The sequence below is a fragment of the Ceratotherium simum genome, chromosome 3, assembly GCF_057802395.1.
Source record: "Ceratotherium simum simum isolate JZ-2026a chromosome 3, ASM5780239v1, whole genome shotgun sequence".
Lineage (NCBI taxonomy): Eukaryota > Metazoa > Chordata > Mammalia > Perissodactyla > Rhinocerotidae > Ceratotherium > Ceratotherium simum.
This window is the reverse complement of record NC_141902.1, coordinates 74,875,003-74,888,964: the sequence shown is the minus strand read 5'-3', so window position 1 is coordinate 74,888,964 and position 13,962 is coordinate 74,875,003. Positions and strand designations below refer to the sequence as shown.

The 13,962-nt window shown below is 51.3% G+C and overlaps 1 protein-coding gene across 1 annotated transcript in view; it reads right to left on the bottom strand.

Moving 5' to 3' along the window:
• Positions 1 to 7,996, bottom strand: part of ATP10A (ATPase phospholipid transporting 10A (putative)) — a 158,873-nt gene extending 150,877 nt beyond the window's left edge. The window contains exon 1 of the mRNA XM_014781027.2: positions 7,377 to 7,996. Within this exon, the coding sequence (XP_014636513.2) occupies positions 7,377 to 7,825 (449 nt within the window). The 5' untranslated portion in view covers positions 7,826 to 7,996. The remainder of the gene's footprint in view (positions 1 to 7,376) is intronic.
• Between the last annotated feature and the right edge of the window lie 5,966 nt (positions 7,997 to 13,962).

Genomic DNA, 13,962 nt, shown 5'->3' with positions numbered 1-13,962 from the left:
CCCTCGGACCAGGAACAGATATGATTGTCCACGGAAGATCCTAAGGAATCCACAAAGCAAGAATGAGAACTAATAAATGAGTTAGCCAGGGGGCAGGATACAAGATCAACATGCAAAATGACTGACCAATACTTATTAATGCAGTAATGGAAAAACTGTTTACATCTGAATAAAGAAAGTAATTTGATTAATAGTTTTGTACTAATGTTAATTTCTTAGTTTTGACCATTGTAGTATGGTTAAGTAAAATGTTAAAATTAGAGGAAGGTGGGTGAGAGGTATACAGGAATTCTGTACTCTTTCTGCAACTTTTCAGTCAGTCTAAAATTATTTCAAAATAAAAAGTCTAAAAATTTTACAAAGCTAATTGGTTGCCATTAGGAGATGCTAGTGATCCAAATCATGCATTTAACTCTCCCTTCTTATACGAGACCTGGAGAAACCAGGTGGCAGAGGAAAAGTGCCTCCTTATAGAAGTATTCCTGATAATAATGAAAGAATTAGAACACCACCATTCTGCAACCTCTAACAAATTAACAGATGTAGGCAATGACCACCAATGGCTGCTCACACTACATAAAGAGGGACAAGGGAACATTACGTTCCTTTTTTTTTCCTCACGTAGAGTTTACAGGTAACTAATTCTCTCGCCTTTTCATCTGACTGTAGATATTTGCTTTTACTTTTTCTAAACATTATATTCCTCTTGCGGAAGTGCAGAACACTACCTATGAATGTGGTTTTGACAATAAAAAATCAAATTGAACCTGATGAAGCTCTGATAAAGTATCCAGACCCCCCACTACTTCACAGGAATTACAGTAGAAAGGAATAGGTTACATGATACTACAGGAAAGTAATCGGCATATTCAGACCATGCGAAACCCTACAGGACAAATTACTCAGTTTCTTCTAAATAAATTGCAAGGGAAAAAGAGAGAGAGAAAGGAAGTATCAGAGGGAGAAATCTAAAGATAACATAAAGAAGACCTAAGAGACACATCCACCAATCGCAATGAGGAGACCTTATTTGGATCTAATTCAAACACATGAATTGAAAAAAAATATATGGCGGGGCCGGCCCCATGGCTTAGCGGTTAAGTGAGCGCGCTCTGCTGCTGGTGGCCCGGGTTCAGATCCCAGGCGCGCACTGACGCACTGCTTCTCCGGCCATGCTGAGGCCGCGTCCCACATACAGCAACTAGAAGGACGTGTAGCTATGACATACAACTATCTACTGGGGCTTTGGGGGAAAAAATAAATAAATAAGCTTATTAAAAAAAAGAAGAAGAAAAAAACATATGGCATTTATGAGACAAGTGGAAATTTGAATACAGACTGGATATTTAATAATATTAAGGAACTAATATTATTTTTTTAGGTATGATAATGGTATCGCAGTTCAGTTGTAAAGAGTCACTGCTTTTCTGAAGATAAATACCAAGACATTACAGAAGAAATGTCGTGATACCTGGGATGTGCTTCAAAATAAAAGGGGAAGAGGGAGTGAGTGGGATAAAACAACACTGGCTCTGAGCTGCTCACTGTTGAGACTGGGTGATGGACACACAGAGGTTCGTTTTATGTGCCCTTCTCTACATGAGTGAATAGAATGAAATGAGAAATCAATAACAGAAAGACATTTGGAAAATTCACAAATATGTGGAAATTAAACAAGTCATTCCTAAATAACCAATGGGTCAAAGAAGAAATCACAAGAGAATTAGAAAATACTTTGAGATGAATAAAATTTAAAAAAAACTTTTTTAAATGAGGCCTATTGCTCTTGGGGCTGGAGTGGCAAGTCCAGGAATAACTACAAACATGGAGCCAGTGCAGGACGACTCTGGGCACAAGCCACGGTGCTGCTGTCTCCTGACAGGGGGACCTTAGGCAAACTATCAACTATCTTGAACCTCAGTTCCCTCACCTGTGAAATGGGACTGTTGCGAGGATAAGATGGAATTGTGCATATAAAACACTTGGCTCCTATTAACGAGTAAAAAAAGAACCGCCCCATGAACAAGACTGCCCTCTGACAGCAACCAAGTTTGTTCTTTTTGTGAGGAAGATTAGCCCTGAGCTAACATCTGTTGCCAATCCTCCTCTTTTTGCTGAGGAAGATTGGCCCTGGGCTAACACCCGTGCCCATCTTCCTCTACTTTATATGGGACGCCGCCACAGCATGGCTTGAAAAGCGGTGCGTCGGTGCGCGCCCAGGATCCGAACCTGTGAACCCCAGGCGGCCGAAGTGAAGTGCTCGAACTTAACTGCTACGCCACCGGGCCGGCACAGCAAGCAAGTTTTTAGGGACACAAGGGTTCTTCTTCTACAGCTTGACCCCATGAGCCCTGTCATATATGACACATAACAGGTATCAAAAGAAAAACTATTTCTAAAAGACATGTGAATGGCAATGTCCAAATATGATTCCTCAAGTGTCCCCAGCCTGGCACCCCTGAGGGACGTCCCTGCTTAAAGAGAACTCGCATTATCCTGGTGAGTTCCCATCTCCTGGGTCTCTGCTTCTGCAAATTTTTTACTCCTAATAAGACAAAGATGCTATGCTTCCAGAAAGGTGTTTCTGCTGCTGGCAAGGCTAGCAAGGAAGAGACGTGGCTCTGCAGGAAAGAGAAGGAAGGGGAGTGGAGATAAGATAAAGAAACAGAAAACAAAAGGAGGACTTTGTTGGGTCTCACTTCAGGATCTTCTGAAAAAACAAATCATGAAGCCAGGGCAGCAGGTTAGACAGATAAGCCCAGTGAGCTGGGGAATGAAGTGCGAATCAAAGGAATGGGAAAAGACAACAATGAGAGCACTTCCCAGATAAGCACAGAGCACCCCTAACTGCCTGGTCCCAAAAGGTGATGGAAAGACACCGAGACACCACACTCAAATCCAAGTCCGGGGACAAAAGATTCAGGGAAAGTCACCACGGGTGATTTCATGCAGAAACGTTCCTGGTTCCATCATCCTAGAGACAGACGCTGAAAGCTGTCAATAAGACAATATTTGAGTCATCACAAAGCGTATAGAAGCAAAAGGGAAAAAATTCCACAATAACTGGGGTGGGGTTTGGGGCAGAGGGAGGGAGGCCTACAGGACAAGAGCGCCAGCTTCTCCCCAGCCAAGGGACCAGGGCCAGAAAAGGCACATGGTCCTGGGGCCAGCATCCTCCTTTACAAGTTAGGAAACCAAGTGCAGGCGAGGGAGGGGACTTGTACAGGATCCGGGGCCCCCACCTCAGGCTGCGCCCTTCCCCTCCATTTCTGGAAGCAGGGGGTCAGGTCTGCTTGTTTGAATGTGCTACCCACTCGCCCTGTGATCGGGGAGGCTTTCTAGGATCACATTCCTGCTTCCTCCCTTCGCCTCTCTCTGGCAACAGCCCCCTCTAGGAATGTTTCTTCTTCAGTTTCCTCACAATGTCCTCCTCTGATAAGTACTCTCTGCTTTTCCACCACCAGAACCACCACTCTCCAGGCTGACTCTGTTCCTGTCATCTCTCCTCCTCCAGCCCCACCAGCCTTGGCCCTGTGGTCATTAGCTGCCCCCTCAGCCTGGCCCCTGGTGGCACCAGCCTTGTCCCAGCTGGACACTTCATGCTGGAGGCCGATGCCCATCAGCTAAAGTGAAGTCCAAGTTCCCCACCAACAGAAACCTGAGGCCACATCACCCTAGACTCCTGCCAGGGTGCATGGCGGGGGGGGACTGGACTCAGAGGCCCCCTTTCTTCCCACCTGTGGCCAGGAGGGAGGTGGCTTCCCCAGCCAGCCTTTGCCAGCACCAAGGAGGTCTATGTGACCAAGAAGGGCTTTCCGCGCTCGCCCCACCCCACTAGACCACAGCCCAGTGACGCTGAGACTGACTTTTCCCACCCAGCAGAGGCAGGACCTGACCTCCCAGGATCCCCCACTGCTCTCTCGTCCCACTAAAGATGGCTCAGGAGGACTTTTCCAAAAACAGTCTGAAATCCGGGAGAGGATACAATGGGCTCAGGACTTGGAAACAGAGGACTGCTTCTCAAACTTCTGTGTGCAAAACAGATTCGTGATGAAGTCGCCAGCTCTCCCACCTCCAGAGGCTCGGGGGTGGAGAGGGGGTGCCTGGGAAGCTGCATTTCTAACAAGCCTCAGCAGAGATTCTCATAGAGAGGGGACCTAAGGACTACGTTATTGAGAAACACCACATAAATACTGGTATAGGTAACTGATGCTCTGCAGGCTGCAGTCAGAACACAAAGGGACATCTCAGAGAAGCCACCTTCCAGAGACAGTGTCAGCAGGCAGGGCTTCCCCAGCTAATCTTGGCTCTCGCTCTTCATTTACATGCGCTTTGACTGAACACCTCTCTGCACATCAACCAGAGCAATGACAGGACACCGAATCAACCCAGCCAGTTCACAACTGTGCTCCCCGTTGTCTCTGCAGTAATCAAAGGCACTGAACAAGCCTTGGCCTGACACAAAATAAGTCATTTCCCGGGCTTCTCTGGCCAGTCTCCGCAAGATCCTGGATCAGCTCCACAAGATCCTGGGCTTCAAGCCCGCACTTTGCCCCCCACACAGGTTATGACCCGGCTGCAGTCTCAGGGGGCCCTGACCCTGCCACATGGGCCCCCATCATTACCACCCTGCGTTCCCTCACCTGCCACATCCGCCCTTCCCACCCCTTGTCTGGCCACATCCTCCCTGATCCTCAGACTTAGGCCCTCCTCTGAGAGGCCTCTCCTGACCTGCATCCTGCATCCCTGGGCTAGGAGCCCCACCCAGGGCCCCCTCGTGGACACGCCCCACAGGGAGATGGGTCCCCACAGTAAGCTCAGGTGAGTCCCAGCCTCCTCCTCTTTCCATCTCCAGGGCCTGGCTGGGGCCCAGCTCAGTGAGGACTAGCTCAGGGCACTGGTTTGAGCAGATGGGCAGGAACTGAGGCAGCTACGTGCAGTCTGGAATGCAGTGGGTGCACAAGTCACCCACCCTTCACAGAGGACAGGGGAGGGCTCAGAAATCCACACCACTCACAGCCCAGGCCTAAAAACACCAACCCCAGACTTTCTGGGCCTGGAGGAGTTTGGCTGGCTTCTGAACGGAGATGACTGTCCTCCAGATAATCCTCCCCTCCACACACAGCTGCCACCCCTCCCACACCCAGGCAGACGTACCCATGGACCCTCCCAGGCAGAAGCCCCATTCTCTCCCCAGGAAAGCTTTCAAGGAATTCGACTTGGGAGCTGGGAAGTGCTGGGGAACGTCTCCTGAAAGCACCATTATCCTCCAGGACCCATCCCCAAAGACTGTTCTGATCGTTTGAGAATCCAGGTCCCATCAGGGGAAGAGGGGAGGAGAACACGGATGGGTGTGGTCCAAGGAGAAGATGAAGGTTTCAAAATCCCATGCAGCCTTTCAAGGTCACGGAGTCAAGATAACTGCTTGTGGGTCCCACTCTCAGTTTTCTCATCTGCAAGTTGGGGGTGACAGTTGCTACAAGGGTCAGACAACATAATGGGTAGAAAGCACTTTGTCAAGCAAAAATAAACTGTATTTCCTGAGGCCTAAGTACTTCTAAAAGAAGGCTACAGGGGCCACTGGCTCAGTAATAACAGGAAGTGCTACGTATGCAAAGACTTAAACCTGCTAGACACCCACCAGGGTTATGCGGTGCAGAAGGCAGACAGACGGCTGCCTGGAGTCCTCGCGCTTGGGACACCGAGGGCGTTTGTGTGAGGAGGGCCCCCTCCCCTCTCTGCCTCAGAGTTCTCGTGAACAGGAGCCAGGAATTCCCACAGCCCTTTCCATCAACATCACACTTGCTGACTGGGACAACGGGCACCCCTTGAGAGCAAGAGGGGCAGCTTACTCAAAGTGTGGGCCATAAGCATCATCTCTGTGCTAATTAAACACTCGGATTCCTGGGCCCAATCCCAGATGAGCTTGGTCAGAAACGTTGGGGATGGAGCCTGAGAACTGTTATTTTCAATAAGCTCCTCAAGTGATTCCCACATAAATTTAAGAAGCACAAGTACTGGAATACTGGAAAAGCTGTGCTGTCAGAAAGACCTGGGTCAAATTCCAGTACTATTACATAGCAGCTATGTGGCCTTGGGCAAGTCACTGAACCTCTCGGAACCTCTGTTTACTCATTTGTAAAATAAGTATGAAGCACAACCAGTGTTGCTGGTAGGGTCAAACGTACTCAAAGGCCGGAAGGGGCATTCATGGTCTTCATCTGAGCTATCCTGAAAGGCAAGAACAATCGTGACTGCTATCTTTTAGGGGAACAATGTGCCACTGAGAGCACAAGGGGTTTCCTAAAGGCCCTTCACAGGTGATAGAGACTGGGCAAGGCTAATGTCCTCCAACTCGGGGCCCATATCAACCCGCAGACCAGGAGTCAAGCGAGGCAAACAGGAGGGAAAGATGGGCTAGGCTTGGGATGGTGGCCAAGACCACCTGCCTTCCTGAGAGGTGCAACCTTGAGGTGAGCTCCGAGACTAGACACAGCCCCAGATGGATCTGCAGCCAAGCAGCTCTCTTGGGGTGGGAAGTATAAAGAGAGACGAGATGGCAGGCACCCTGGACAGGCCCAGTCTGAGGGTCCAAAACTCTGGGGAGATGCAGAGAGAGAGAAGGAGCAGGAGAGTCCCAATGGAACGACCTCCCTGGTACTAACTGTGGGCAGGGCTCAAAAAGCCCTCAAAGCCTCAGTCTTTCCACCTGGAAACTCGGGGCAACGTTAAGAAAATTAAACAGTCAGCTATGGGGTGGTGCCCAGCTGGGTGGCCTGCTGATAGCTCTCATCAACGGATGCACACTGCTGATGCTGCTCCTGCCCTGGTATCTGATCTTTGCTGGGCACATGGGAACTTGGTGGCAGTTTCCCTCAGTCGTCCCATGACTAGCTGTTCTCCGAGACGGAGCTTTACACTCCTGTGCTGGCTGTTAAAGTGGTTCAACACCCTGGCCCACGGAGGCTGGCCAAACACTGAAGCAGGGACTTCAGGCGAGAGTGCCAGGGAATAATTTCCCTCCTTTTTGCTTATAAGGCGGGAGCGGCTGGGAATGAGGACGCCCAGCGGCAGCTGAATTCCAGCCCTGGGATCACTCTGGTCGGGACGTGGGGTCTGAATGACAGACAATCAGGGACAGGGTACGTCCGCCCGCCGCGCGCCCCGGCATCTAGAGTTTCCTGCTGTCTGCGCCCTGGGCGCAATGCCCTCGCTCAGGCCCCGGCCCCTCGAGGTCCGCCAGGCTCTCCGTTCCGAGTCCACCGCTCTCCCGCCACTCCGGACTCGTGCCACTCACACCGCGCCCAACGCTAAGTTCCCGGAGCGCCGGGCCCTGCGCGGACTCCGCGCTCCCCCGCCTGGCCCGCCCGGCTCACCTGCTGAAGACGAGGCAGCCCAAGTGGTTGATCTCGTGGTCCGAGCGGTGGCGGCTATAGTCCTCCCACAGGTCTTTGAAGGCCGTGACGGCCAGGATGAACAGCACGGGCGCCAGCGTCAGGCCAGGCTGGAAGGCGTTCACCGCTGGCACGAAGTTGAGCATCGCGATGAAGACGAAGTACACGTTGGCCACGCGGTGGAACTGCTCGAACAGGTTCTTGGGCAGGAAGGATAACAGAGTGTACTTGGTGGTCTTGAGCTGGTTGTCGGCCAGGTGCTGGGCGCCCCCGCACTGCCGCCGCAGCGCGCCAGCCGCGGGGTCCTCCGCGCCCGGGGGCGGCATCAGGTTGGAGCGCACCGTGCGCTTCCTGCCCTCCCGGCGCCGCCGCCGCCGCCACCGCCGCCCCGGGGGCGCGGGCTCCTCGGCCGTCGCCGGCTCCCGCTCCATAGCCGCGTGTCCCTGCGCCGGCTCCTCCGCCACTCGCGCCGGCCCGCGCCAGCCTCCTAGAGGATCATCGCCCGCGGCAGGGCGCGGCGGCTCGGGCTCCCCGCCTGCGGGTCGCACGGAGACGGCGGTCAGCGCGCGCCCGCCCGGGCCGCTCCGCCCTGCCCAGCTGCCCGTCCGCAGTCGGGGCAGGGCGCAGGCGGGCCGCCGCACCGAGCCCACGGTACTCGCGCCCGCCCAGGCCGTTTCCGCCGCGGCCCAGCCCCGCCCCGCGCCGCGCCTGGCGTGGACTCCGCGGAGAGCGGGAAGCAGAAAGAGCCGTGGCTGGAAACTTCAGAGCAGTTTAGTTTCGTTTCCCTGAAGCATCAGTTCGGTCCCAGAACAGGGCAGAGGCACCCTGTTCCCGGTGGGAGAGAAGACGCTGCAGGGTGTGAGAGAAGAGGCCCCACCGTCCGTGGGCAGCCCTGCCTCCCGCGCCCTGGAGGGGGAATGGTCTCGGGGGACCCCGAGTCAGGAGCCTCCTCCGGGAATCAACCAGCATCAAAACCCAAATGAGGCGTGGCACACCAGTGCTCCGCTTTTTCAATCTTAGTTACCGAGGACAGCTGCTTCTGGGGAGACTCAGAAGTCGCGACTCCGAGTCGGCTCTCCCCCCTTCCCTCCTCTGCCCAGACTCCACCCACTTTCAGATTCACTTCTTGGGTGAACTAGACTTTTTCCTTTCCATGACCATCGCTGCCTTTCCTTACTTCCCTAAATAGGATTTTTTTTCTTAACTGAAGGGAGGCATTTCGCTGTAGTAAAGGCAGGCTCTGATTTGCAGGTATTTCGGTCTCTTTTCCTCTCTGGTCAACAGTGAGGGCCAGAATGTTCTGTGTGCCGTGGTTCTGAATTGGCCTCTATGGTGCAGGCAGTGACAGGGAACTGAGGATGGTTGTGGGGAGGGGAGGACCAGGAGGGTGTCGCGGAAGTGGCAGAAGTGTCTGTTGAGGCGGGGGCTCCCGTCAGGATTCAGGGGAATCAGAGAGGACATTGTGTGAAAGGTGGGCAATGGGAGATCGCTATGCTGGTATTGGGGAGAAGGTACTGGGGAGTCCCCCCCAGAAGTACCACAGCTGTGACCGTGTGTCCTCCCACTGGAGAAGCACAGAGACGACATGCAGAGATTTCCTGCCCGGGAGTCCATGGCTGGGGATCTGGGTGAGAGGTGGCCTTTTGGGTCCTGCCTGTCTGGTTTTGGGGAGCTGTTGGCCTCCTCCTCCTGCAGGCCAGCCATCGTTTCTCTTCCTGCTTTAGGACACTCTATCATCTCCCAAGAGACCACTTCAGCAGCCTATACTAGCCTTGGGTTCCTCCCTCTGGTGCCTGCTGACAAGTCACTGCCCTAGCTTTGCTCCAGTCACTTATCCCTTCCCCATGACCCTCTCTCAGGATGATCCTCACCTCCTGTACTCTGGCTTACACCTCATCCAGCCATGCCAGGGTCTTGCATCTCTACAGGGAGCGTTGCCACACACCACAGTATTTCCCAGAATCCAGCATAAGGAGGGTAGAGAAGGTAATAAGAGTAGTAGAGGTACTAAGAAAAGAATCCATGCCACACATCAGGTCTCCCCCTTCCCCCGCTGCCATTCCTAGGACAATATTGATGTGTGGAGGCCCAGATCAGAGAAAAGTTTGGCTGGAGTACCTACATTTTCAAAGAAAGAAATCAGATCTCACAGTGGACCAATGACATCCAAAACTAAGTATTAACAACGAATGAAGGACCATAACTTCTCTGGTTTCCAGTGACCCTAAGACCTCATGGATCCATGTGTGCCTCCATCAGCCAACCCGGGGAGGCCTCGGGGTCTGCTGGTTCCCTCCATTTCCACGATGCCTCCCATCCCTACCGGTATCCCCAGGGTTGACCTAAAGCCTCTCGGTGGGTCTTCCTGCTTCCCAGTCTCCTCACTTCAGCCAGTCCACATGTTGCCAGAGTGGTCACTTGACCTACTTGGCCGCTTCCTTTCATTTCCTTACCCTGGAGTTTACAGGAGTCTGCTGCTTACAAAGTCAAGGGCTAAGTCCTCAGGCAGAGGTCCTTTGAGGCCCGCAGGGGAACTGGCATCCACTTGTTGATTTAACTCTGCCCCTCCCGACCCCCGCCCAGCCACAGGGCGGGAGGACAGGCCTTCTCAGAAGGGCCTTGTTCGTTCCCATCTACATTCCGCTCTAAGATTCCAAGGCTCCGTGAGTCACACTGCTCCTTAAGTCTGGAATCTTTCCCCTCCTGCTCTTCACCAATCCAAATTCAGTATTTCCACTAGGGCCCTCGCTTAGCTTGACTCCTGGAAGGTTTCCACACTGCGGGATCTGTTGAACCTCATGGAATTGCTTCTGTTCTGACAGATGTGCAGTGGTGTGTAAACCTCCTTTGGACTGCACCTCGGGGGTTTTGAGCTTGAACGTCTTCTGCCAGCTAAACTCTCATCTGCCCAGGCCAGGTCGAGGCTTGGATGGACTCTGGGCTGGCCGTCTGGACCACTGAGCCCTAATGAGGCCTTGCTGCTGGGCCCTGGGCAAGACACTTTGCCCTCATTCGGGGAATATTTTTTCATCACCTACTGTGTGCCTGGCACTGTTCTAGGCACTGGAAATACAGTGGAGAATTGTCAATGACAACAGTTATTTTCACAGATCTAACATTCTGGTAGGAAGAGGCAGTGTGATGTTGTGATTTATAATAAGAATATCTATTTGGTCTTCGTCCTGTTCCTGGCACAGAGCTCCTAAAACCTTTGGAATTTCCTAAGTGATGAGAGCAATAAAGGTGTCTTGATATTCATAACAAATCCCTTTAAACCACAGCTGAGTTTATGTCAATGAGGTGACTTTAGGAAAACACCTAATGATGGAAGCTGGTTACCAGGGGAACCAACCATGTGATTAGAAGGTTGAAACTTTTTATTTTACCCCTTGACCTTCTGGGAGGGGAGAGGGGCTGGAGGTTGAATCAATCTCCAATGGCCAATTATTTAATCAATCATGCCTATGTAATGAAGCCTCCATAAAAACCCAAAAGGACGGGGTTCAGAGAGGTTCCAACATGTGGAGATGCTGGGAGAGTGGTGCCTGGAGAGGGCATGGAAGCTTCGTGCCCTTTCCCTATACCTTGCCCTATGCATCTCTTCCATCTGGCTGTTCCTGTGTTATGTCCTTTTATAATAAACTGGTGGTCTAGTAATTAAAATGGTTCTCTGAGTTCTGTGATTTGCTCTAGAAAATTAATCCAACCTGAAGAGGGGGTCGTGGGAATGTTGATCTATAGCCAGTTGGTCAGAAGCACAGGTGACAACCTGGACTTGTGGTTGGCACCTGAAGTGGGAGCAGTCTTGTGGGACTGAGCCCTTAACCTGTGGAATCTGACACTATCTCCAGGTAGATGGTGTCTGAGTTGAGTTGAATTGTAGGACACTCAGCTGGTGTCGGAGAATTGCTTGGTGTGGGAAACCCACCCCCTATACACGTTGGAATTGGGGTCCAATAACACAGGCAGCAACTAAAGAAGACAGCTGGGAACATGCCCAGTCCCTGCTCTCAGGAATGCTGTTCTCCTGAGGGATTCCCACAAGGAGGGCACAAGAAGTGGAGGGGTACAGGGAACCTGTGGGGAAGAGTGTGCTCACTGATTGTAGCAAGGGCTGTGAGAGGAGCCTTCCCTGGCAGCCCTGAGCAGAGGCCTAGGGAAACCAGCCTTGCAGACCAGACATCTGGAGGAAGAAACAGCAAGTGCAGGAAAGTGTGGGGTTCCAGGCACAGCCAGATGGGCTGGTGACTAGAGCCAAGTGGGTGAACAGAGACGTAGCCAAGAGTGGGCTCGTGAAGGGCCTGGAGGATCACAGTGAGGATTTTGGCTTTTAGCTGAGTGAGAAAGAGAGCCTTGGAGGGTTTTGAGCTGAGGATCCATGTGAGTGGACTCAGGTTTTCAAAGATCATCTGGCTGCTGTGTGCACAGAATGTAGACGGGCGGGGTCAGCAGCAGGGAGACAGTAAGGGGACATTGTGATGATCCTGGAGAGAGGGGATGGCGGCTCAGGGCAGGATGGCCACGGTGAAAGGTGGGATCTGGCCTACTTAAAGCAAGTAGGATCTGCTGTTGGACTGGGTGTAGGATATAAAAGAATCAAAAGAGTCGAGGCTGGTCTGAGCAGATGAAAACTTGAGTTGCTGAGGCAGGAAGATAGTGGGAGGGGCAGGCCTGGAGGTGGTCACCAGGCCTCAGGAATGGAGGTCCAGAAGGCAGGGGTGCACATGTCCGAGCTCAGCGGAGAGGCCCGGCTGGGGTCTCCCAGTCTGGGGTCAAAGAGCATGTCTGGGTGGAGGAGAGCACGGCTGGGAGTGGGAGGCGGGCAGAGGGGCCAGCATTCAGGTCTTCCCCCACTTGTAGAAGCGACAGGCCTCTGGATTTGCTCCAAGTGCAACAGGAAGCTGTGAACTGCCTCAAGCAGAGGCATGAGATGAGAGGATCTGATTTTCTTTTTAAAAGGTGGAAGGTGGATTTGGGGCCCAGTGGGAGCAGGCAAGGCAATGAATTAGGAGATGACTTAGACCCCGGCGGTGGTTAGACAGAGTGAAAAAATTGGAAGTATGTCTTCCAGGTGGAGTCAACATGATTGGCCAACAGGCTGGATGTTTGGATGAGGAAAAGAGGTGAATCAAGAGTAACACTCAAGAGTTTAGTTAAGGGGAGCAGAATATGCCACCCCAAAATATACCACTTTGTCATATTGATTATTTTGAATTAAAATTACTTGAGAAATAGCCAGTGCAAGAAGGACACTCTGGCCCTTCTTTGTCCCCCTGAATAAAGGGAATACGTCTCCCATGTGAAAGGTACTTTACCTGTACCAAGAGGGTAGAAGACATCCTTAACATCAGGAGTAGAGAATTTAGGGCCAACAAGGCTGAATAAACAAACCTTGTTATTTCTTCACTAATTTACTACCCAAGCCCAAACCCCTTTGTCATGTCAATTCTTCACAAATTTATTGTTTCTTTGTCTCAAAGGTATAAAAGCTTCCTGCTTTGGTCACTTCTTTGAGTCTTATATTTTTATGGGACTCCCTGTAAGTATGAAATTAAATCTGTTTTACTCCTATTAGTCTGTCTTGTGTCAATTTAATTATTGGGCTGGCCAAAGAACCTAGAAGGGAAGAGGGAAAATTTCGCCACCCCTACAGGGAAGAATAGGATTGGGGAAGAAAATACAAAGCTAGTATAAGTCGTGTTAAGTTTGAGGTGCCTGTTCAACATCAAACTGATGTCAAGTAGGCAGTGGGATAGTGAAGTCTTCACATTATAGGAGGGGCCAGCACCAGAAATACAGATCTGGGCAACGTCGGGAAAGACCTGTGACATAGACTATGTGATGAGAAGATCGTACCTACAGATAGAGCTTAAATAGAGTGCGTAGAAGAGACTCTGGACATTACTTTCTCACTGAAAAATGTAGGGAATTGGATGAGGCAGTCATGAGGACTGCTTCCAGCTTTCATGTACCAAGAATCAGCACCTTTGATGGTGTGATGCTTGCTTAATAAATACTTATGGGGTCAGTAAGAATCACATTCCATAACGTTTTAACCTGGCAGCATCTGTTCAATATTTACTCTTAGGATTGTCTCTAATTGAGAGAAAAAGGCATAGGAGATTCTGAAATTTGTAATGCGTAAAATTAGACACAGAAGCTGTCCATTAATTGACAAAGCCTTAACATTCATCCAGAAATTATCGAAGTATAGAGTTGTGAAAAATTAGATTAATTGGCAATTAGATTAATTGCCTAGTGATCCGATAAGCTGAATCCATGATAATGTCCCAAATCCCAGAAATGCCAAATCTCAAAGACTTAAATAAAGATTTCTATTTTAGCAAGCCTATCTGAGCACAATTGTTCTCCTTTACTCCAAACTAAATTCCTTTTAAAAAGACAGATGAGAGGTCGGCCCCGTGGCGTAGCGGTTAAGTGTGCACACTCCACTGCTGGTGACCCGGGTTCAGATCCCGGGTGCGCACTGAGGCACCGCTTGTCAGGCCACGCTGTGGAGGCATCCCGTATAAAGTGGAGGAAGATGGGCATGGGTGTTAGCCCAGGC